Source organism: Mobula birostris, chromosome 14 (genome assembly GCF_030028105.1).
Source record: "Mobula birostris isolate sMobBir1 chromosome 14, sMobBir1.hap1, whole genome shotgun sequence".
Classification (NCBI taxonomy): domain Eukaryota; kingdom Metazoa; phylum Chordata; class Chondrichthyes; order Myliobatiformes; family Myliobatidae; genus Mobula; species Mobula birostris.
In genome coordinates this window covers 44563970-44587968 of record NC_092383.1, presented here as the reverse complement: position 1 = coordinate 44587968, position 23999 = coordinate 44563970, and the positions used below count along the sequence as shown (strand labels likewise).

Below are 23999 nucleotides of genomic sequence, written 5' to 3'. Positions count from 1 at the left end.
CATGAGTTGAGAGTTAAAGGGCAAAAGTTTAGGGGTAACATGAAGGGGAACTTCTTTACTCAGAGAGTGGTAGCTGTGTGGAACGAGCTTCCAGCAGAAGTGGTTGAGGCAGGTTCGATATTGTCATTTAAAGTTAATTTGGACAGCTATATGGACAGGAAAGGAATGGAGGGTTATGGGCTGAGTGCAGGTCGGTGAGACTAGGTGAGAGAAAGAGTTCGGCCAGACTAGAAGGGCCGAGATGGCCTATTTCCGTGCTGTAATTGTTATATGGTTATTCCAGCAGCAGTAGTGTTGTCTCTCCAGCGTGAGTCGGGTGCCATAATCCAGTTGAATACTTCACACTTATCTACCAGGAAGCAATTTCTCTGGTCACAAAAGCATCCCGGAGTACACATAAAGTACAAACAATTCTACTGTTACAAGGAGCCACACTCTATTAAAAGCATTAATGGATCCAAACAAATCTACAAGAGGAAGTTCAGCTGGAGTGAATGATTCCTGCAGAAGATGTAAAACAGAACTTTATAAGAGGAGCACACACAAAATGCTGAAGGAACTCAGCAGGCCAGGCAGCATTTTGTGTGTGTTGCTCGGATTTCCAGCAAATGCAGATTTTCTCTTGTTTGTGACTTCATAAGAGGGATTTTTAAAAATATACTTCAATGACCTTTGGCACATGGTCATCTTCAACTTAAAATTGTTTGTATTCACTTGACAAAGCTTTCAGCAAATTTAAAAATGTAGTTGACAGATTTTCTCTTCCAGCAATCTTACGGCAAGTTATACTTCAGTAGTGTATTGCAGGAAAAGGCGACTGGAGTAAACCCCCAGATTACTGGATAGGGCCTGCAGAGTGGTGTGAAGCAGGAGGACCTAGAAGAACAAGTATATGGGTCCTGAAAGTGGTATCACAGATAGACGGGGTGGTGAAGAAAGATTTTGGCATGCTGGCTTCATCAATCATGGAATTGAGTAAAGTTCAGATGTTATGTTGCATTTGTACAACCCAAACAATGTAGCGTGGCCGTATTCTGGAACATTCTGTTCAGTTTTGGTCAAACTGCTTTAGGAAAGATGCCACTAAGCTGAAAAGAGAGCAGAAATTTACTAGGACTTCAAAGACTGAGGTATGAGGAGAGGTTGAGCACGCTGATACTTTTTTTGAATGGGACATGGGAGAATAAGATGTGATCTTACAGTGGTATATGAAATCATATTGGGTTAATGCACAATCCCTTGTCGCAGGAGTGGGAAATGAAGAACTAAAGAGCATATAGGTTTAAAGTGAGAAGGGAGATTTAATAGGCAAGGGCAACTTTTTCCACCCAGAGAATTGTGTAGATAAGGAATGTGCTGACACAGGATGAGGTTGATTAAATTAACAGGTACATTAACAACACTTAAAAGGTAATTGGACAGGTACATAGATAGGAAAGCTTTACAGAGGTTTGAGCCAAATGCAAGAAAATGGGACAAGCTTGGATGGAAATGTTGATTGACATGGTGCTGGTGGACCCCACAATTCATGTTCCCTTTCCTCACTCACAGAAGGCAGCAGCAGAGTCTGTGTAGTTTAGAATTTGTACTTTATCCAGGAAGATGGTGAGGAAGAGAAAACTGACATCATCACACTTTCTGCAAACAACAGCGTAAAACAAAGGCAGGATTTGCAGCTCAGGAGACAGTGACCTGGCCTCCGCCTGAGCTACAATGTATGAGCTATAAGGAGAAGTTGGACAAAATATATGGAGAAATTTAAGGTGGGGTATTGTGTGCTGAAGGGCCTGTACTGTGCTGTACTATTCTATGTTCTAAAATTGGGCTGTTTTCTCTGGATGCTGGAAGCTGAAGTTTATAAGATTACGACAGGCACAGGTAAACAATCAACCTTTTATCCCTTGGGCAGATATGCATTTAAGGTGAAGGGAGAAGTTAAAACGATGTGTGGGACAAATTTGGTGAGTACCTACAATGGACTGCCAGGGGAGGTGGTGAATTTGCAGATTATGGAAGGATCTGGGCCATGTGCAAGCAGTTAGTTGAAGTTGGCATCACGTTCAGCACAGATATTGTGAACTGACGAGCCCATTCCTGTGCTGTCGTGTTCCACTGTCTATGTTCTAGACTATCAAGCCATCCAGTTGTGTACTCCTGAATTGTCCACTTACAAAGTATGAAGCCACCTCACACACCAAATGGATAGTAACAGAAGCAAGTGCATAATCAAAGATCCAAAAGCCTGAAAGCACAACTTCTAGGCTCAAGGACAACTTCTATCCTAAGACTACTAAATAGTTCCTAGATGATAAGTCAGACTCTTGACCTCACAATCTACCTCGTTATGATCTTGCACTTCATTATTTACCTTCACTGCATTTTCTCTGCAGCCAGTACATTTTTGTAATTCTTTTACCTTTTACTACCTCAGTGTAATAATCAGATCAGCACGAACAGTATGCAAGACAAGCTTTTCACTATCTCTCAGGACAGGTGACAATAATAAAATAATTCCAATCCCAAGTAACAGGACATCAAATGAACCTTCCACCAGGGGGAGCTCTGCAACAGCCTGGAACCGATGAGGTTTCAATGGTCTGGTCTTGGGATAGAGACGGCAGCTTTGTAAAAAGACTACCTCTTGCCTCAGTCCTCTGCTCCAGCACTGACGATCATAAACTGCACAGTGATACATTTGTGGAATGAAAGGCATATAGAGCTCTTTCTCCTTTTTTTCCAGTAAAGATGCAATGATGATGACTTTGAGCAGTGAGTGACACAGGTGTACACACATCCACACCAACAGCTATGGCCACTTATAACTTGATCAAACTCATCTTCAAAATCGAACAATTATGCAATAAAATAGAATAACTTTGGCATGTCAATAGTGCTTATGTCTTGGAAAATAAGTTACTGAAGACAGCCTTTAATTTGCCAGGCCCAGTTCTCTCAACAGGTCCCAGGGAAAACATTCAATCACATGGTCTCCCACCACAAACCACCCCCATTGCTCACATCCATCACAATCCACAAATGATACCTTAAGCCCATTCAGCTGGGGAAAGAAAGAAATATCATATTTCACGGTGCTACTCATCAGATCTAACTACCTAACTATAATGAGACTTTACTGATCTTTAGCAAACAGGAGCAATGCACATAAATTGCTGGACGAACTCAACAGGCCAGGCAGCAGCCATGGAAAAGAGTAGCCAGCATAATCACTGACCTCGCCCACCCCAGACATTCTCTCTTCTCCCTCTCCCATCAGACAGAAGATTAGAAATGTGAAGGTACATACCACCAGGCTCAACCCCACTGTTGTAAGACTATTGAATGGTTCCCTCTATGACAAGGTGGTTTCCTGAACCTGGTGGTGTGGTCCTGCAGCTCCTGTATCTCCTTCCTGAGGGCAGCAGTGAGAAGAGAAGGTGGACGCTGTTCTCCTGCAACACTGTTCTTGTAGATGTGCTCAGCGGTGGGGAGGACTTCACCTGTGACAGACTGGGTTGTGCCCACTACTTTTTGTGGGATTTTCTGTTCAAAGGCATTGCAGTTTCCATAGCAGGCTGTGGTGCAACTCTCCATTGTGCATGACATGCCAAATCTTGGCAAACTTCAAAAAAAGTAGAGGTGATGCGGTGTCTTCTTTGTAATGGCACTGGACCCAGGACAATCCTCTGAAATAATAACACCGAGGAATTTCAAGTTTCTGACCCTCTCCACCTCTGATCCTCTGATGAGGACTGGCTCATGGGCCTCCTGTTTCCTGCTTCTGTGGTCTTGCTGACATTGTTATGACAACACAACCAGATTTTCAATCTCCCTCCTATATACTGATTTGTCACCACCTTTGATTTGGCCAATGATAGTGGTGCCATCAGCAAACTTAAATATGAAAATGGAACTCGCCTTACCCTCACAATCATGTGTAAGGCAAATAGAGCAGGGGCTAAGCACGTAGCTTGTGGTGCACCTGTGCCGATGGAGATTGTGGAGGAAATGTTGTTGCTAATCTAAAATGACTGGGGTCTGCAAGTGAAGAAATTGAAGATCCAGTCGCACAAGGAGGTATTGAGGCCGGGGACCTGAAGCTTATTGATTAGATTTGATGGGATGATAGTGTTGAATTCAGAGTTAGAGTCAACGAAGAGCATCCTGATGTATCATCTTCACTGTTCCAGAGATTAACGCAATAGAAAGGAAGGACATAAGCCGGGAAGACGTGGAATCGATATGGGTAGAGCTGCGTAACACTAAGGGGCAGAAAACGCTGGTGGGAGTTGTGTACAGGCCACCTAACAGTAGTAGTGAGGTCGGAGATGGTATTAAACAGGAAATTAGAAATGTGTGCAATAAAGGAACAGCAGTTATAATGGGTGACTTCAATCTACATGTAGATTGGGTGAACCAAATTGGTAAAGGTGCTGAGGAAGGGGATTTCTTGGAATGTATGCGGGATGGTTTTTTGAACCAACATGTCGAGGAACCAACTAGAGAGCAGGCTATTCTAGACTGGGTTTTGAGCAATGAGGAAGGGTTAATTAGCAATCTTGTCGTGAGAGGCCCCTTGGGTAAGAGTGACCATAATATGGTGAAATTCTTCATTAAGATGGAGAGTGACATAGTTAATTCAGAAACAAAGGTTCTGAACTTAAAGAGGGGTAACTTTGAAGGTATGAGACGTGAATTAGCTAAGATAGACTGGCAAATGACACTTAAAGGATTGACGGTGGATATGCAATGGCAAGCATTTAAAGATCGCATGGATGAACTACAACAATTGTTCATCCCAGTTTGGCAAAAGAATAAATCAAGGAAGGTAGTGCACCCGTGGCTGACAAGAGAAATTAGGGATAGTATCAATTCCAAAGAAGAAGCATACAAATTAGCCAGAGAAAGTGGCTCACCTGAGGACTGCAGGAAATTCAGAGTTCAGCAGAGGAGGACAAAGGGCTTAATTAGGAAGGGGAAAAAAGATTATGAGAGAAAACTGGCAGGGAACATAAAAACTGACTGTAAAAGCTTTTATAAGTATGTAAAAAGGAAAAGACTGGTAAAGACAAATGTAGGTCCCCTACAGACAGAAACAGGTGAACTGATTATGGGGAGCAAGGACATGGCAGACCAATTGAATAATTACTTTGTTTCTGTCTTCACTAAGGAGGACATAAATAATCTTCTGGAAATAGTAGGGGACAGAGGGTCCAGTGAGATGGAGGAACTGAGCGAAATACTTGTTAGTAGGGAAGTGGTGTTAGGTAAATTGAAGGGATTGAAGGCAGATAAATCCCCAGGGCAAGATGGTCTGCATCCTAGAGTGCTTAAGGAAGTAGCCCAAGAAATAGTGAATGCATCAGTGATAATTTTTCAAAACTCGTTAGATTCTGGACTAGTTCCTGAGGATTGGAGGGTGGATAATGTAACCCCACTTTTTAAAAAAGGAGGGAGAGAGAAACCAGGGAATTATAGACTGGTTAGCCTAACATCAGTGGTGGGGAAACTGCTGGAGTCAGTTATCAAAGATGTGATAACAGCACATTTGGAAAGCGGTGAAATCATCGGACAAAGTCAGCATAGACTTGTGAAAGGAAAATCATGTCTGACGAATCTCATTGAATTTTTTGAGGATGTAACTAGTAGAGTGGATAGGGGAGAACCAGTGGATGTGGTATATTTGGATTTTCAAAAGGCTTTTGACAAGGCCCCACACAGGAGATTAGTGTGCAAACTCAAAGCACATGGTATTGGGGGTAAGGTATTGATGTGGATGGGGAATTGGTTAGCAGACAGGAAGCAAAGAGTGGGAATAAACAGGACCTTTTCAGAATGGCAGGCGGTGACTAGTGGGGTACCGCAAGGCTCAGTGCTGGGACCCCAGTTGTTTACAATATATATTAATGACTTGGATGAGGGAATTAAATGCAGCATCTCCAAGTTTGCGGATGACACGAAGCTGGGTGGCAGTGTTAGCTGTGAGGAGGATGCTAAGAGGATGCAGAGTGACTTGGATAGGTTGGGTGAGTGGGCAAATTCATGGCAGATGCAATTTAATGTGGATAAATGTGAGGTTATCCACTTTGGTGGCAAAAACAGGAAAACAGATTATTATCTGAATGGTGGCCGATTAGGAAAAGGGGAGGTGCAACAAGACCTGGGTGTCATTATACACCAGTCATTGAAAGTGGGCATGCAGGTACAGCAGGTGGTGAAAAAGGCGAATGGTATGCTGGCATTTATAGCGAGAGGATTTGAGTACAGGAGCAGGGAGGTGCTACTGCAGTTGTACAAGGCCTTGGTGAGACCACACCTGGAGTATTGTGTGCAGTTTTGGTCCCCTAATCTGAGGAAAGACATCCTTGCCATAGAGGGAGTACAAAGAAGGTTCACCAGATTGATTCCTGGGATGGCAGGACTTTCATATGAAGAAAGACTGGATGAACTGGGCTTGTACTCATTGGAATTTAGAAGATTGAGGGGAGATCTGATTGAAACATATAAAATCCTAAAGGGATTGGACAGGCTAGATGCAGGAAGATTGTTCCCGATGTTGGGGAAGTCCAGAACAAGGGGTTACAGTTTGAGGATAAAGGGGAAGCCTTTTAGGACTGAGATTAGGAAACACTTCTTCACTCAGAGAGTGGTGAATCTGTGGAATTCTCTGCCACAGGAAGCAGTTGAGGCCAGTACATTGGCTATATTTAAGAGGGAGTTAGATATGGCCCTTGTGGCTACGAGGATCAGGGGGTATGGAGGGAAGGCTGGGGCGGGGTTCTGAGTTGGATGATCAGCCATGATCATAATAAATGGCGGTGCAGGCTCGAAGGGCCAAATGGCCTACTCCTGCACCTATTTTCTATGTTTCTATATTTCTATGTTCCAGAGCTGAGTGATAAGTTAAGGAAATGGCATCTGCTGTTGACCTGTTGTAATGGTAGGCATACTGGAACAGATCCAGCTTGCTCCTCAGGCAGGAGTTGATAAGTTTCATCACAGTGGATGTAAGTGCTGCTGGACGATAGTCACTGAGACAGGCTACTGCGTTCTTCTTGGCTACTGGTTTAATTGAAGCCCGTTTGAAACGGGTGGATATCTCAGACTACTGAAGTAAGAGGTTAAAGATATCAGTAAACACTCCAACCAGTTGAATAGAACAGATCTTCAGTATTTGTTCAGATACACTGCCTGGGTCAGATGTTTTCTGTGGGTTTTCCTGCCTGAAGGAAGCTCTCATGTCAGCCTCAAAAAGTGAGCTTGTGAAGGTGCCTCAATGTTCTTTAATCAAAACGAGCATGAAAGGCATTGGGCTCGTCTGCGAAAGAAACACTGTTGGGTTTTACTTTGTAGGTGGTGTTAGTATTCCAGCCCTGCTACAACCATTGAGCATCCTTCTATAATTCAAGTTTGATCTGGGATTGTACTTTGCATGTAAGATGGCTTTCTGATGGTTGTACTTGGACCTTTTGTATTTCCTTTGGTTGCCAGTCCTAATCGTCACCTATCGACCTCTCAGCAGATTGCGGATCTCTTGGTTCATCCTCCAAGGCTTCTGGTTGGGGAAGACTCTAAATGATTTTGTGGGACACACTTAGCTACGACTGCTTTTATAAAGTAACCGTAGTGCATTCATTCAGATCCTCTGATGAGTCCTTGAACAAGGTGTCAGAGTAAGCTGCTTGTTTGTTAATCACAGCACTCAAAACACCGAGTGCTTACTTAATATCTGCCATTGGTGGTACGTAAACAGCAGTCAGGATCATGACACAGAACTCTCTCAATAAGAAGAACAATAGCACTTAATCAGTAGATGTTCCGAGTAGGGAGAACAAGAGTGTGATAAACTGCTAAATCTGAGCTTCACAAAGAGTTTGTCATGAAAGAGCATTTTTGGTCCATCCGATATACTAAGAAGCCCTGGGATGTGATCGTCATATTCGGCATGACTGCAGTGAGCCACGTCTCCATGAAACAGAGAAAGCAACAATCCTTCATTTTCCTCTGATACAGCAATCTTGCTTTTTCATTCTCAATCTTGTTCTCTGGTGACCATACATTAGCCAAAATGTACTGGTGAGATAAAGTTTCATTCCCCAGAGTTCTAGTCTGGTTTGCAGTCCGCCCCGACGAGCTCACCTCCGGCGAAGGTGATGACCGACCTACTTGCACTTGAAGGCGCTGTACCTGATTTCTTGAGAGTCAAGTTTACTGAATCTTTCAGATCATAAAATCACTAGTTCACTTACACAATTTATAAGTATGTTTCTTAAAGGGAAATTACAGGTTGCAGACTGCAGAGACTGTAGTTCAGAATTATATCTGGAAGTTTTCTTAACTGCCTGCAAAACATTGCCAGTGCCATCTCTCAGCATGTTAACCTTACAAACTAATGTGAATTTCAGATTACTTAACTTAATGAAACATTGTTTCAAGTTTGTCTACACTGATCCAGCAGTGAAAAATAGAGACAATCATGGCTGTTCAGAAAGGCAGGCAGCTACTTCCAGCATTAAGAACAGTGGGAAACATTGTGCTGGAGAAAGTTAAAATCTAGCAGACAAACCTGAAAATGTCTTGATTGAAGCTCCTGGAAAATGACATCAAAGTAAAGTCAAGGTGAAAATCTCTCTCTCCATGTGGAGCTGGTGCTGCAGTGCAATGCCCCAGGAAATGTGGAATTAACAGAACCTGCTCCTATCACTGCAGAACACTTGCCTTAACAAAAATTAATTCTTGTTGAAAGTTGAAGGTTTGTAAAATAATTACACCCAAACTCAACAGGTACTGGCTCAGGACAAAATCTGAATTGTTAATACGGGTACAGAATGTGATAAAGGGTCCTAAAGGTAATAAAAGATCAGAGGTAATGTTGAACCATTGCCACAATACTCCAGAGAGAACATTGACATTCTGGTATCAGGTTTAACTTACCACTCGCTTTTCTCTGAAGTCAATGCCAACTGTGGTGATGAATTTGGAGTTGAATTTGGCATCTGTGTACTGATACAGGAAGCTGGTTTTTCCTACTCCAGAATCTCCAAGTGCTAGAAACTTGATGAGATAATCGTAGTCTCCATCAGACATGGCGAGCACTGACTGTGAGTCTGCAACATAGAAGGAGATGTTTTCAAATTGTCTCTGACCAAGTCACCATCAAAACAAACCCTTGTCAACTTGGTAACATTGAAACACAACTAATGATCACAACAGGAAAACACAACACCAAGGCTAAGACGAAAACGGTACCCTTCAGGTTGTAATGCTGTAAAGTCAGTCAATTATTCACACACAACTGCCTACAGGGAAGTCACACTGAACCAGGTGAGCCCCTACCTTACTCACATTCTAGGTAGCTCTGCTATAACTTAACACAAATTGGATACAACACAAATGATGAATTGGGGAACACAGTTTGTATGACAGGGCCAAATTGACTACAACATGATTTCAACCAGAAACGGGAGAAGCACTTAAGAGTTACTTTGGAAATTGACAAGTAGGATAAAAAGATGTCAAAAAGCAGTGTTGAGAAAATAAGCCCTGTTTCCATTAAATCTCCCCATAGCTATCAAACACCAAAACCTCTTAAGAACACAGGTTGTTGGTTTCATTGTGGGAGGCCACTGGAAACTGATAAGCCCTCACCTCTATTGTTAACTGTGTAAGAATATTTTATTAATCCACATAATACAGTCTTTAGTAGCATTTAGTTTGGAGCAACAGATTAAACATATAACTATTAAAAGCACCTTTATCTTTGTAAGTCCTGCAGGTAAAGTAACTACGTTACTGAAAGCCTGGAACTCTCTAGCTCCCAACTCACCTCTTCCCACTGACACAATTGTTTTTTTTAAATGAGCATTGTCTTTGGAGTGCAACAGTCTTGTTACGGAGGAACTGCCTGCACTGCAAATGCAAGGTAAACCTCTTGCATACCCTGCTGCCACTTAGAGTGCTGAATGGGCCCAGGCTCAGTGTTGTCAGCTGGGATTGGGTGGGGATGGTGGGATGGTGGGCTGGTATTGGTGTGGGAGGAGGGCGAACGGTGAGAATGTGTGGGATTGGGTGGACTGGAGTGAGTGATATGACCTTGCTACCAAGGTGTGGTCTCACCTTGGTGAATGTGGCCATTCCTGGACTATGGTTGCTCCAAGTGTCATAACACCACCTGGATCCAACAGCTTTCTTTGTCGCCTCTGATTGAATGCCATCTCACCCTCCCTTCAATTACACTGCCTCCCCACCCAGAGGTCTCTATGGTAAAGTTCAACTGGCAGCCTCTTCACACTCAGTCGTGGAGCACCCGAGGGTGCAGAGACAGCCAGGACAGATATCATTTCCTATTATCCGTCAGTGTACAGAAGGATCAACAGTGTGGCAGTTCTGCAGGGTAGCAGTGCGTACCAGAGGCAATCTGCCCATTCCCAATGGACTAGACCATGCAGGAAATAGTCTATGAACAACACTTACTGCACTGCTAACCACAGGCATTAACATTCCAGTCTGCAAATGAGATCAAACAGACAGCCCCGAGAGGCACGGAACTGCCACTTGCTTCACAAGACCATCTCATGAGAAGCTGGAGAGACGAAGTTCAACATTCTTCAGCAGTGGCAGCGACTTGTAACAAGAACCACCAATGAAACAGGTGACCCAGAAACTACAAAGAACCTCACTCACAGGCACTGAGCCAGAAGTGATTAAAACCTAAGGCAAAACCAGCCGAAAGCAACACATTACTTCAGCTGGAACGAGTAAGTTATTAAAAAGAGCTTTTCCCTATGATTTCATGGCAACAATAGGAGGCAGACATACTAAAGCAGCTTACAAATCTAGCTCCAGAATAAAAATGAATGCCATGAAACTCTGATAACTCAATCCGACTTTTCGGAAATGCTTTGGTTTGGTGTCTTGCTCACCAGGTGAAGTCGGTAGCTCTCCCTTCAAAGTCAGCAGGACTGAATGCCTACACCTCCTATAAGCATACTGGGTTCATTTCTCCATTCCTTAAAGAATACTGCCTGTGTTAGGACCACATTCTCCTACAGCTTGCCTGTTCATGTGCCTGTCTAAATGCCAATGTTACCGTTGTGGCAGATGCTCACATACACCAGACCAAACGCAGCTTTAAAGGCAAATCTTGCAGAGAACGTACCAAAGTAGGACACATACAAACAGCATGTCGGGCAGACAAAAATAAATGGACTGCACAGGGAAGAGAAAAAAATAAAAAAGTCAGGCTGCAGTTTCAAAAAAAACATGCTGTTGATGTTCTGATAATCTGATAATGGTGAGATTGACACAGGAGTGGCTAGCCTCGAGGTTTACAATGTGAAAATGAACAAGCAACAAGCAATATGGCTTACACCGGAAGTGAACGGCACATTAATTACTTAGCCACTGGCTCGGCCGTTTCAGTCATTACACAAAATGAGTTTAAGTGGCATTTCAAAGATATTGAACTAAGATATCCAATTAAGAACTTATACTGGAGAAAAGATAACTCCTATGGGAATGACATTCATGACAGTGAAATATAACAATCAACAAGCCACATTAGGCTAGTGTGCGGTAAAAACAAAGGGCCAGCATTGAAGGGCCATGATTGGCTGAGACAACTACAACTTGATTGGAGATTCATTACCTTTTGCATGCCACATCCTCTGTAATAGAGTCAACTGAAAGTGAATTAGGAAAGGTACTGGATGATACCACGGCACTCCTCAAGGATGGCATTGGAAAACTCAAAAATGTCAAGGGTAAAGAAGTATTAAATGAAAAGGCACAACCAAGTTTTAAAAAGCCCACCCAGTTCCATATATCATCTGTGATAAAGTTCTATCCTAGATCACATGGAAGCTGAAGGAATTCTTTCCAAGGTTCAGTGGAGCCAGTGGTGCCATTATCCAAGTAGAAATGTGTGTCAGGTGCTGTGGGGATTCTAAAGTCACCAGCAACCCAGTATTGAAAGTAGATCAATATCCTCTTCCTAGGATAAAAGATATCTTTACCAACCTTTCTGGAGGGAAACACTTCAGCAAAGTGGAATTAACTGAAGCCTACCTACAGATGAAAACGGAAGAAGAGTCCAAATCATCACTTACTGTGGTCACACCATTGACCCACAAGCATTACACAAATGGGTTGCGAAAATTCAAGCAGTGGTGGATGCCCCAAAGAAAAAGGATGTGTCAGACTTCTGCACAGTACTGTATTTGTTAATGTGGATTGGAGGGTGAGTTTGTAAATCTGGCGGGAGCAAAGGATGATGGGAATGGGAAAGGGTGGAGCACCATGAGTGGGGTGTGAGACAGGTAGCAGAGAAGGTGTGCAGAGGCAGGGAGTGGCGTGGCTGCAGACACACCCATCCCTGGGACACCAGGCAAGGACACTTGATTCCAAACAATTGGTTTATTGATCATTACACGATGTCTCTCTGGTGCTTCCCACTTCTTCCTCTCTCTTTTCACCTTTTCTCAACCAGTATTCCCCTCTCCCCGTCCCCTTTCCACTCTCAGTCCACAAAAGAGACCCAAATCGGAATCAGATTTATCATCACCCATGTACGTCATGAAAATTTTTTTGCAGCATCACCAGTACAGCACAATATATAAAATTACTAAAATATTGTGCAAAAGTCTCTGGCACCTTAGCTATATACATGTTTCTAGAACATTTGCACAGTACTGTACGTGAATGGCATGTCAATACACCACCATGTCATATGTGCGTGTCTCACTAAACGTAAAACGAAGTAGACATGTTATCCCAGCTCCAGTGTTATTCTTTTGATGAGCTTTTGGAGTTACAAAACATTGCACAGGTCACTGACAGCATTTCAGAAGTGTCTGGCATCACCCAAGCACAGAAGGTGTCGGACGGATGGGTGGCAGAGGACCTGTTTCCATATTGTATGGCTCTATGACAAGATTTCTATGCCTCTGACATTTCTTTTTACATTTTTCATTCTTGTCAGTCAAACACACATGATTGTTTAACCAATGGCTGCCTGTCACAGATAGCAGAACTGACAATAAGGTAATTTCTCCTTTCCTCCTCGCTCAGACGTCACTCGAGTCAGGTTACTATCCGCTGAGAAATATTGTAACACCAGCACCACTAGGGACCCCCACCACCCAGGTCATGCTCTCTTCTCACTGCTGCCATCAGGCAAAAGGTACAAGTGCCTCAGGACTTACACCATCAGGTTCAAGAACAGTTACTACTCCTCAACCACCAGGCTTTTGAACAAAAGGGGATAGCTACACTCGTTTCAGTACTCTGTTATGCTGTTATTTCGTGCTTGTTATTTATTGCCATTTATATCTGTGTTTGCACAGTTTGCTTACAGTTAAGTTCCTGATGTTTACAGTTACTGTTCTATAGATTTGCTAAGTATGCCCACAGTAAAGGAATCTCAGGGTTGTCTGTGCGGACATGTATGTACTCTGATAACAAATTTTACTTTGAACTTTGACCATCCATACCTGGCTCTCAGTAACAACCTCTAACCTCTGCCAAGTTGAAGTCAAGCTGCCGCTTTAACGCTCTCTGCCAGTGCTTAGTTGCCGAAGTATCTGCCATCATCCTCAAATTTGTTCATGAATGCATCTCATTTACATAATAGGAATATGCTTCAAATATCTTTTACCCTGGGAGCATTGTCTGCAGTGTGAACTGCTGTGTAAGCTCTTCTTATGCAAATATTTTTGGGTTTCCTTAAGGTTGTTATAGCTGGGGGTGCTAATGGGGACAAGTTCCCACCACCCATTAAATGCTCCAAAATGGCATGTGCCTCAAATAGCCTCTGACAACCAAATACAGCTCCTGGCCTTCACATGTGGCTTAGCTACTAAGCCCAGTGCAACCTTTTCTACTGACAGGAGAAGGTGCAAAGAGGCAGGTTACTGGTACCTTAAAACCAGTCGCTTTGGGCAGATGGGGTTCATCAGCTGTGGTTGACAGCTCGTCTAGGAGAATGAAAACTTTGATCTCAAACCTGCACTGCCTTGCGGCTACAACCACTCATGGGGAAGGCTTCGGAAGTAAACACGAAGGAAAAATCCAGAGCTGGAAGGGTTCCCAAAGCAGCCCTACATTTTCAGTGCGGACTGGTAACTCCTGTGATGCTGTTGATACTAAACTGTATCGGTCTCTGTCGTTCCTCTGGGTTCGCCAGATATGTGCAGAGGGGGAGCTTGCTACATGGGCAACAGCTTGTTCCCCATATCGTACTGCCCAGGCTTGTGTATCTAGACAGCTAGGATACAATATCCATGGTGATCTCTGACCAACGGAGGCCTCAGGCCTCAGATTCTTGTGAATCACTGGTTGAAGATCAAAGGAAGAGATCTGAAACTGAGTCCTGGCATCCCAGGGAGATGTTGGAGGTGGAGGATTGATGAGAAAAAATGTTGGCAGCTTCCCCATATCTCCACGCTGTGCCCCCACCCTTTGGTTTTTTTTTTCACCAGTGAAAATTTAACTCTTTCCAGTAGAAAGGATTGAAAATTTGGTGCCATACCTGCCCCTACAGCTCTTCCCTCACTACCATGCAGGGCGCCAAACAGTCCTTCCAGGTGAGACAACACTTCACCTGTGAGTCTGTTGGGGTCACCTACTGTACCTGGAGCTCCCACTGTGGTCCCCATATATCAGTGAGCCCAACGTGGATTGGGAGATTACTTCGCCGAGCACCTTCCCTCTGTCCACCAGAAAGAGCAGGATCTCCCAGTGGCCACCCATTTCAATTCTCCCTCCCATTCCCATTCCGACATGTCAGTCCATGACCTCCTCCACTGTCGTGAGGAGGCCGCACTCTGGTTGGAGGAGCAACACCTTATATTCCGTTTGGGTAGCCTCCAACCTGACGGTATGAACATCAATTTCCCCAACTTCCAGTAGTTGCCTCCCCCACCATCCTCCATTCCCATTTCCCTCCCTCACCTTATATCCTCACCTGTCCATCACCTCCCTGTGGTGCTCCGCCCCCTTCCATTTCTTCCATAGTCTTCTACCCTCTCCTATCAGATTCCTCCTTCTTCAGCCCTTTATCTCTTTGACCAAAACACTTCCCAGCTCTTTATTTCACCCCTCCCCACTCCCGGTTTCACCTATCACCTACTGCCTAGTACTTCTTCCCCTCCCCCTACCTTCTTGCTCAGACTTCTCATCTTTTTTGCAATCCTGAAGAGGGGTCTCGGCCCAAATTGTCAACTGTTTACTCTTGTTCATAGATGCTGCCTGGCCTGCTGAGTTCTTCCAGCATTTGATGTGTGTTGCTTAGATTTCCAGCATCTGCAGATGTTCTCTGAGAGTGCTTAAGGAAGTAGCCCAAGAAATAGTGGATGCATTAGTGATAATTTTTCAAAACTCGTTAGATTCTGGACTAGTTCCTGAGGATTGGAGGGTGGCTAATGTAACCCCACTTTTTAAAAAAGTAGGGAGAGAGAAACCGGGGAATGTTAGCCTAACATCGGTGGCGGGGAAAATGCTAGAGTCAGTTATCAAAGATGTGATAACAGCACATTTGGAAAGCGGTGAAATCATCGGACAAAGTCAGCATGGATTTGTGAAAGGAAAATCATGTTTGACGAATCTCATAGAATTTTTTGAGGATGTAACTAGTAGAGTGGATAGGGGAGAACCAGTGGATGTGGTATATTTGGATTTTCAAAAGGCTTTTGACAAGGTTCCACACAGGAGATTAGTGTGCAAACTTAAAGCACATGGTATTGAGGGTAAGGTATTGATGTAGATAGAGAATTGGTTGGCAGACAGGAAGCAAAGAGCGGGAATAAACGGGACCTTTTCAGAATGGCAGGCGGTGACTAGTGGGGTACCGCAAGGCTCAGTGCTGGGACCCCAGTTCTTTACAATATATATTAATGACTTGGATGAGGGAATTAAATGCAGCATCTCCAAGTTTGCGGATGACACGAAGCTGGGCAGCAGTGTTAGCTGTGAGGAGGATGCCAGGAGGATGCAGGGTGACTTGGATAGGTTAGGTGAGTGGGCAAATTCATGGCAGATGCAATTTAATGTGGATAAACGTGAGGTTATCCACTTTGGTGGCAAAAACAGGAAAACAGATTATTATCTGAATGGTGGCCGATTAGGAAAAGGGGAGGTGCAACGAGACCTGGGTGTCATTATACACCAGTCATTGAAAGTGGGCATGCAGGTACAGCAGGCGGTGAAAAAGGCGAATGGTATGCTGGCATTCATAGCAAGAGGATTCGAGTACAGGAGCAGGGAGGTACTACTGCAGTTGTACAAGGCCTTGGTGAGACCACACCTGGAGTATTGTGTGCAGTTTTGGTCCCCTAATCTGAGGAAAGACATCCTTGCCATAGAGGGAGTACAAAGAAAGTTCACCAGATTAATTCCTGGGATGGCAGGACTTTCATATGATGAAAGACTGGATTAACTAGGCTTATACTCGTTGGAATTTAGAAGATTGAGGGGGGATCTTATTGAAATGTATAAAATCCTAAAGGGATTGGACAGGCTAGATGCAGGAAGATTGTTCCCGATGTTGGGGAAGTCCAGAATGAGGGGTCACAGTTTGAGGATAAAGGGGAAACCTTTTAGGACCGAGATTAGGAAAAACTTCTTCACACAGAGAATGGTGAATCTATGGAATTCTCTGCCACAGGAAACAGTTGAGGCCAGTTCATTGGCTATATTTAAGAGGCCGTTAGATATGGCCCTTGTGGCTAAGGGGATCGGGGGTATGGAGGGAAGGCTGGTACAGGGTTCTGAGTTAGATGATCAGCCATGATCATACTGAATGGCGGTGCAGGCTCGAAGGGCGAATGGCCTACTCCTGCACCTATTTTCTATGTTTCTCTTGTTTGATCTACTCAAGTCAATTTACCGCCAGTCCTGTATATGTTCGGAACGCATTGAAGTAATTCTGTCAGGTTGTGGGTACATGGGAAAAGAGCAGTATTAGAAACATAGAAACATAGAAAATAGGTGCAGGAGTAGGCCATTCGGCCCTTCGAGCCTGCACCGCCATTTATTATGATCATGGCTGATCATCCAACTCAGAACCCCGCCCCAGCCTTCCCTCCATACCCCCTGACCCCCGTAGCCACAAGGGCCATATCTAACTCCCTCTTAAATATAGCCAATGAACTGGCCTCAACTGTTTCCTGTGGTAGAGAATTCCACAGATTCACCACTCTCTGTGTGAAGAAGTTTTTCCTAATCTCGGTCCTAAAAGGCTTCCCCTGTATCCTCAAACTGTGACCCCTCGTTCTGGACTTCCCCAACATCGGGAACAATCTTCCTGCATCTAGCCTGTCCAATCCCTTTAGGATCTTATACGTTTCAATCAGATCCCCCCTCAATCTTCTAAATTCCAACGAGTACAAGCCCAGTTCATCCAGTCTTTCTTCATATGAAAGTCCTGCCATCCCAGGAATCAATCTGGTGAACCTTCTCTGTACTCCCTCTATGGCAAGGATGTCTTTCCTCAGATTAGGGGACCAAAACTGCACACAATACTCCAGGTGTAGTCTCACCAAGGCCTTGTACAACTGCAGTAGTACCTCCCTGCTCCTGTACTCGAATCCTCTCGCTATAAATGCCAGCATACCATTCGCCTTTTTCACCGCCTGCTGTACCTGCATGCCCACTTTCAATGACTGGTGTATAATGACACCCAGGTCTCGTTGCACCTCCCCTTTTCCTAATCGGCCACCATTCAGATAATAATCTGTTTTCCTATTTTTGCCACCAAAGTGGATAACTTCACATTTATCCACATTAAATTGCATCTGCTATGAATTTGCCCACTCACCCAACCTATCCAAGTCACCCTGCATCCTCTTAGCATCCTCCTCACAGCTAACACCGCCACCCAGCTTCGTGTCATCCGCAAACTTGGAGATGCTGCATTTAATTCCCTCATCCAAGTCATTAATATATATTGTAAACAACTGGGGTCCCAGCACTGAGCCCACTAGTCACCGCCTGCCATTCTGAAAAGGTCCCGTTTATTCCCACTCTTTGCTTCCTGTCTGCTAACCAACTCTCCACCCACACCAATACCTTACCCCCAATACCGTGTGTATTGTGCTAGTCATGATGTTTAGGCAAGATGTGTTACATTCCTTCCTCACTCTGTTGTGCAAGCCTGACGATCCTTTTGAAATGATTACACCAGAGTGACGGGAAGGTTAGAAGATTCATTTAGTTCATGACTAGGAAACTAACTGTCCATTATCTCTGAATCACTGGCTGCAAGCTGCATGTTATTCAAACTGGGAGATGTTTCAGAATCAGGTTCAGCACACGGCCACCATGCAGTGAAATACTGCAGTCACATTCACATTTCAAAACCCATTGCCTCTTCCTAGCCACACATCTCAGGGAATTATTTTCTTGGACTCTGTTCTTGCTCCATCCACAATTTCTGAATGAGCCTGGGCTCAAATATTTGATTCTCCTTACAAAATGCACCTGGAACCTCAACAGTACTGCAGAGCAGAGCAGAGACCGTTCCCTGCGGAAAGATGAGGTAGTCCCAGTGACACAGAAACAAGAACACTCTCTAAGGTGACAGAGATAGATGTTCATTCTTGCTAGAACTCATTGTAGGGGACAAATCTTGCACCTAAACTGTGGTCCTCCGCAATGGAAACCATCTGCTCGTAAGAGTTGCTAGGTGGCACACTGTCTGAACACTCGAGTGAGAGGGAGCTTGTGGTCATGAACACATGGGGAAGTGAAGCAATGGTGGAAGAGAGTTTGGGAAATATCACCCAGCCTTTGATCATAATGCAAGAGGACAGACACAAGGCAGGGTCACAATAAAAATAATTTCCCCATGTGTTTCAAATATTCATGTTTAGATAATATTTAGCATTTTTAATTCATCCATTTTAGTTAATACACTGGACTTTGTACACATCCGAAACAAAAACAACAAAACAATGGATTTTATTAACACTTCTCATTGTTGACAAAGACGGCCTTTATTGCCCATCCGCCAGAGTCCCAGAAATGGTGAGTGGTGTTGAGCCTCTTTTCTGAAGCACTGTTGTTGAGCCCACAGAACGGCTAGTGAGGGATTCCAGAATTTAGACCTAGCACTTAAAGACCAGCAAGATATACTTATAAATCAGGATTAGATTAGATTATGAGGACACGCAGTCCCTTTTTATTGTCATTTAGTAATGCATACATTTGTTCCTCCAGAATGATATCACAGAAACAGAGGACAAACCAAGACTAAAAAAAAAACAACTGACAAAAACCACATAATTATAACATATAGTTACAACAATACAAATCAATACCGTAATTTGATGAAGAACAGACCATGGGCATGGTAAAAAAAAGTCTCAAAGTCTCTCAAAAGTCCCATCATATCACACAGACGGTTGAAGGGAGAAAGTCTTCCTGCCATGAGCTTCCAGCGCCACAAACTTGCCAATGCAGCATCCTGGAAGCACCCCACCACAGTCCAACTCTGAGTCCATCCGAAAAATTCAAGCCTCCAACCAGCCCTCCGACACCAAGCACCATCTCTGCCAAGCGTTTCGACCTTGACCCTGGCCCTGGCAACAGGCGATGCCGAGGATTTGGGGCCTTACCCTCCAGAGATTCTCAATTGTACAGTAGCAGCGGCAGCGAAGCAGGCATTTCAGAAGTTTCTCCAGACGTTCCTCCATGCTCCTCCCATCCGTCTCCATCAAAACAGGATTGTGCACGGCCCCTATTTAACAAATACGATATCAATTCGGAGTAGCCGCGCACGCTGTGTTGCGCCGCCATCTTCTCCTCCCCTCCTTGATTGTGTGCAATTTGGAGAGGGAGCCTGCAGGTGGTGGTGTTCCGACATTCCCAGTGTTCCTGGCCCACATGCTAGACTAAGTCACAGGTTCGGAGGTGCTGCCCGTGTTGTCTGCAGTGCATTTGGTGATGGAGACACCGTGCACAGGTGGTGTGGAGAATGAACGGGGAGAGGGATGGCTGTGATACCAATCAAGACAGCTGATTAGTCTTGACGGTGTTGAGCACCTCCAGTGTTGGACCTGCACTCATCCAAGCAAGCGGAAAATACTCTATCATGACTGCAATTTGTACCTTGTGGATGGTGAGGAGTTGGCAGAAGGCGAGGCATTTGCCCAGACTGACTTGATCTTGAAGCCACTGTGTTTACATGCTGGTCTAGTTGAATTTCTGCTTAATGGTGACCTCCCAGGTACTGACTACAGAAAGTATTTTTCATGCCACAGTCCCAATGAGACACCAGACTGCTTGGAGGGAGAGAGAGTTTAAATGAAGCGAGTAAGGTCAGCTGGCATATTTTGCACGTCACAGCCCTGAGGAGACATTGGATTGCACATAATTAAACACTTGGTAAGTTCCAATAAAAAGAAGTTAGGTTTAAGTGGATCAGCCATTGTGTGAGTGGGCCAGTGTTGGAACGGGGAGTTGAGGCTTTGATTCATCGAGGCTTTAGTGAGGAGAGGCTTGCACGTGGGAAGGCAGGAAACCTCCAGTGTCCCTGACAAAATCACCTGCAAGTGGGTCCAGCTGCAGCTTCAAACAGACTGTGTTAGAGAGCCGGAGCTGGAGCTGGAGGAACCCCAGATCATCTGGCAAGCCGAGGGTTCGAAGACAGGGCACACAGGAAGGGTGTTACACCCAAGGTGCAGGACACAGGAGGTAGACAGCCGGTGGCAGAGTACCTGTGGCCATTCCCCTCAACAACAGGTATACTGTTTGGATATTTTTGTTGGGGGGGGTGGGGGGGAATGACCTAGTCATTATCCACAGCGATCTTTCTCTGTGCCACAGAAGGAAAGGGAGAAGAGGCAAGTGGTAGTGATGGGGATTAGTTGGTTAGGGGAACAAAAGGTGGTTCTGTGGATGAGAACAAGATCCCCTGATGGTCCTTCCTTGAAGCTCCTTCATGCACAGTTGTCTAGATGTTGCAGGGTTGAGTGAAGAGCCAGTGAGATGGCACCTGCTGCGGACCTGCTGCCCTGGTAGGCAAATTGGAGCAGATGCAAATTGCTTCTCAGGCAGGAGTTGATGTGTTTCATCACCAGCCTCTCAAAACACTTCATCACTGTGGATGTAAGTGCTACTAGATGATAGTCATTGAGGCAAGTTACCACGTTCTCCTGGGCTCTGGTATAATTGAAGCCTGTTTGAGGCAGGTGGGTACTTCAGACTGCTGAAGCAAGTGGTTAAAGATCTCAGTGAAAACTCCAGCCAGTTGATCAGCACAAGTTTTTAGTACTTGGCAAAGTAATCCATCTGGGCTAGATGCTTCTCGTGGGCTCACGCTCCTGAAGGATACTCACAGGCTGGCCTCACAGACTGAAATCACAGGATCATCAAGGACTGTTGGGAGTTTGTGATGGCCCCTCCAAGTTTTGACAGTCAAAGCCAGCATACAAGGCATTGTGCTCATCTGGAAGTGAAGCCCTGTGGTCCCCTAGCTGACTTGATTTAAGAGGAGTTGTTTTCAAACCCTGACAACAGTCAAGCCCCCCTCGTTGATTCAAGTTTCATCCAGAATTGTCACTCTGCTCGTGAGATGGCTTTCCAGAGATTGTACCTGGACCTCTTGTAACTTTCTTGGCCACGGGACTTGAAACCCTCTGATCAGTCCCTCAGCATTTTGCCGATCTCATGGTTCATCCAGGGCTTCTGACTGGGGAGAACTCGGAATGATTTTGTGGGGACACGCTCATCTACAACAGTTTTAGTAAAGTCATTGACCACCTTGGTGTATTCATTCATTCCACAGAGGCGCCCTTGCACACAGCCTAGTCCATCGACTCGAAGCGATCCCGTAGCCATTCCTCTGCCTCCTGCAAACACCTCTGTCATCCTCATCCCTGGAGCTTTGCTCCTTAGCCTCTGCCTGTGTGCAGATAGGAGAAGAACAACCAAGTGAAGAGATTTAGTGAAAAGCAGTCTGGGCACAGAATGGTCGGTAATCCTAACTTTAGTATAACAGTGACCTAGTGTGTGGCCCTCAAGGGAATAAGACCTTTATCCATCTCCTTCCACGGCATGCACTTTGCTCAGGAGAGTTAAAGGGATGCAGTGATGATTGTTGAGGCTCACCTAAAACAGCTGTGTAACACCGCATCCTGTAGCTTTATTAACAGGGTGAAGGGAGCAGTTTGGTCTGTGTGAAGCTGTCTTTCTCTGCAAGGAGCTGATCAAACACTACAGACTGCAAATTAAAGGGGAGGGCACTGCTAAAGGTCCAATTGCCAAGGCACCATGACATACACATGCAGACTGGGACCAGTGAAAAGTTTCAGTTACAGTTAGATCAAGCAACACCATGAAAGAACAAAATCTCATACTATGCAGATATAGTATAAACTGTGTATGCAAATCAAATGATAAATCCTGTACAGTAAATCCCTGTACACAAAGATTACTCATAAAATTTGCGTTCTCTAAACCGAAAAGAGAGTTGTTCAAAGCACTATCAGCAGGTTGTGAAACGATTAGAAAGTTGCATAACAAATAGTTCACCAAACGAGTTCCAGGCATTAAGTTGCCAAGGAATCACTTTGAAAAGGACAGGTGTAGATTCAAGGAAGATAGTGCTGCTAAGGAAATGGTTTTTAATTAAACATCATAAGCTTTTGGAAGGATGACAAATTGTACCTGTGAAAGTTAATACATTATTCAGCTTCAATCAGTGTAATTTTGAAGCTGCACAGGGTAACAGAAAAGAAAAGCACTTGAGTGCTCAAGAAGGGACTGGCAACTGCTGCCAGTTCCAAACCAAACTACTATACATATTACAATGGCATTTTGAATCAAACAAAATGCAAAGCCTTTCACTTTATTCCAAGAAATGCTGCGATCATCCTTACCAACTGGCAGGCTTTCCAGCTCAAATTAATCCCCCAGTATTTACTCTGGATTAATCCCCTCTTTGATCCCTGTGCTGGGTGGATCTTGTGTGGGATCAGTGATCCACTTGGTTCGGTGAGGACTGTAGACTTGCAAAATAAAAGGCAGGCAAATTCTAAAAACATTTTAATTCATTGTCCTTCATTGCATGTATGTTTTGGGATGTTTGACAGCATTGTTTTTAGAAATAAATCAATATTTTTAAAGGTTTCTGGATGATGAAAGCTCAGCTCTGGCAGGTGGCAGACCAGCTGTGGGCATCGGCAGTACGGAGCCACTCCCAGCTCCTACACACCCACCCTAGACCATCACTGCTCACGTCCAAGGACAGACGCTTCAGGCCAGCAAGGTGCACATCCAGTTTTATTCCAGTACTGTTTGATTAATAAACTCTGTGTTGCATTCAGGATAATACTATGAAATTGTGATGGAAGCAGGTACCTGTACAAGAGAGATGGGTTACGCTTGCACCACAGGGGGACCAATATCCTTTCAGGGAGGTTTGTTAGGGCTATTGGGGAGGCTTTTAAACTAGATTTGCAGGGGGATGGGAACCAGAGTGCCAGAGCTGACAGTGTGGCTGGGGTGAAAATAAATGATGTTGAAAGTTTAAGCAAATTCACTAATAGAAAGGTTGTGAGTGGTGGTAAAAATTTTCTGAGGTGTATATATTTCAATGCTAGGAGTATTGCAGGGAAGGCGGATGAGTTGAGGGCGTGGATTGACACGTGGAATTATGATGTTGTAGCAATTAGTGAAACTTGGCTACAGGAGGGGCAGGACTGGCAGCTTAATATTCCAGGGTTCCGATGTTTCAGATGTGATCGAGGCAGAGGAATGAAAGGTGGGGGAGTAGCATTGCTTGTTAGGGAAAATATTACAGCAGTGCTCAGGCAGGACAGATTAGCGGGCTTGTCTACTGAGTCCTTGTGGGTGGAGCTGAGAAACAGGAAAGGTATGGCCACATTAGTGGGATTGTATTACAGACCACCCAATAGTCAACGAGACTTGGAAGAGCAAATCTGCAGAGAGATAGCAGACAACTGCAGGAAACATAAAGTTGTGGTGGTAGGGGATTTTAATTTTCC

General features: G+C 44.5%; 1 protein-coding gene across 5 annotated transcripts in view; it reads right to left on the bottom strand.

Moving 5' to 3' along the window:
• rab27a (RAB27A, member RAS oncogene family) overlaps positions 1–23999 on the bottom strand; it is a 191634-nt gene that overhangs the window by 44206 nt on the left and 123429 nt on the right. For all 5 annotated transcript variants that reach the window (XM_072278470.1, XM_072278473.1, XM_072278474.1 and 2 more), the window contains one exon: positions 8932–9104. In XM_072278470.1, coding sequence (XP_072134571.1) covers positions 8932–9084 — 153 coding nt within the window. In that variant the 5' untranslated portion in view covers positions 9085–9104. The remainder of the gene's footprint in view (positions 1–8931; positions 9105–23999) is intronic.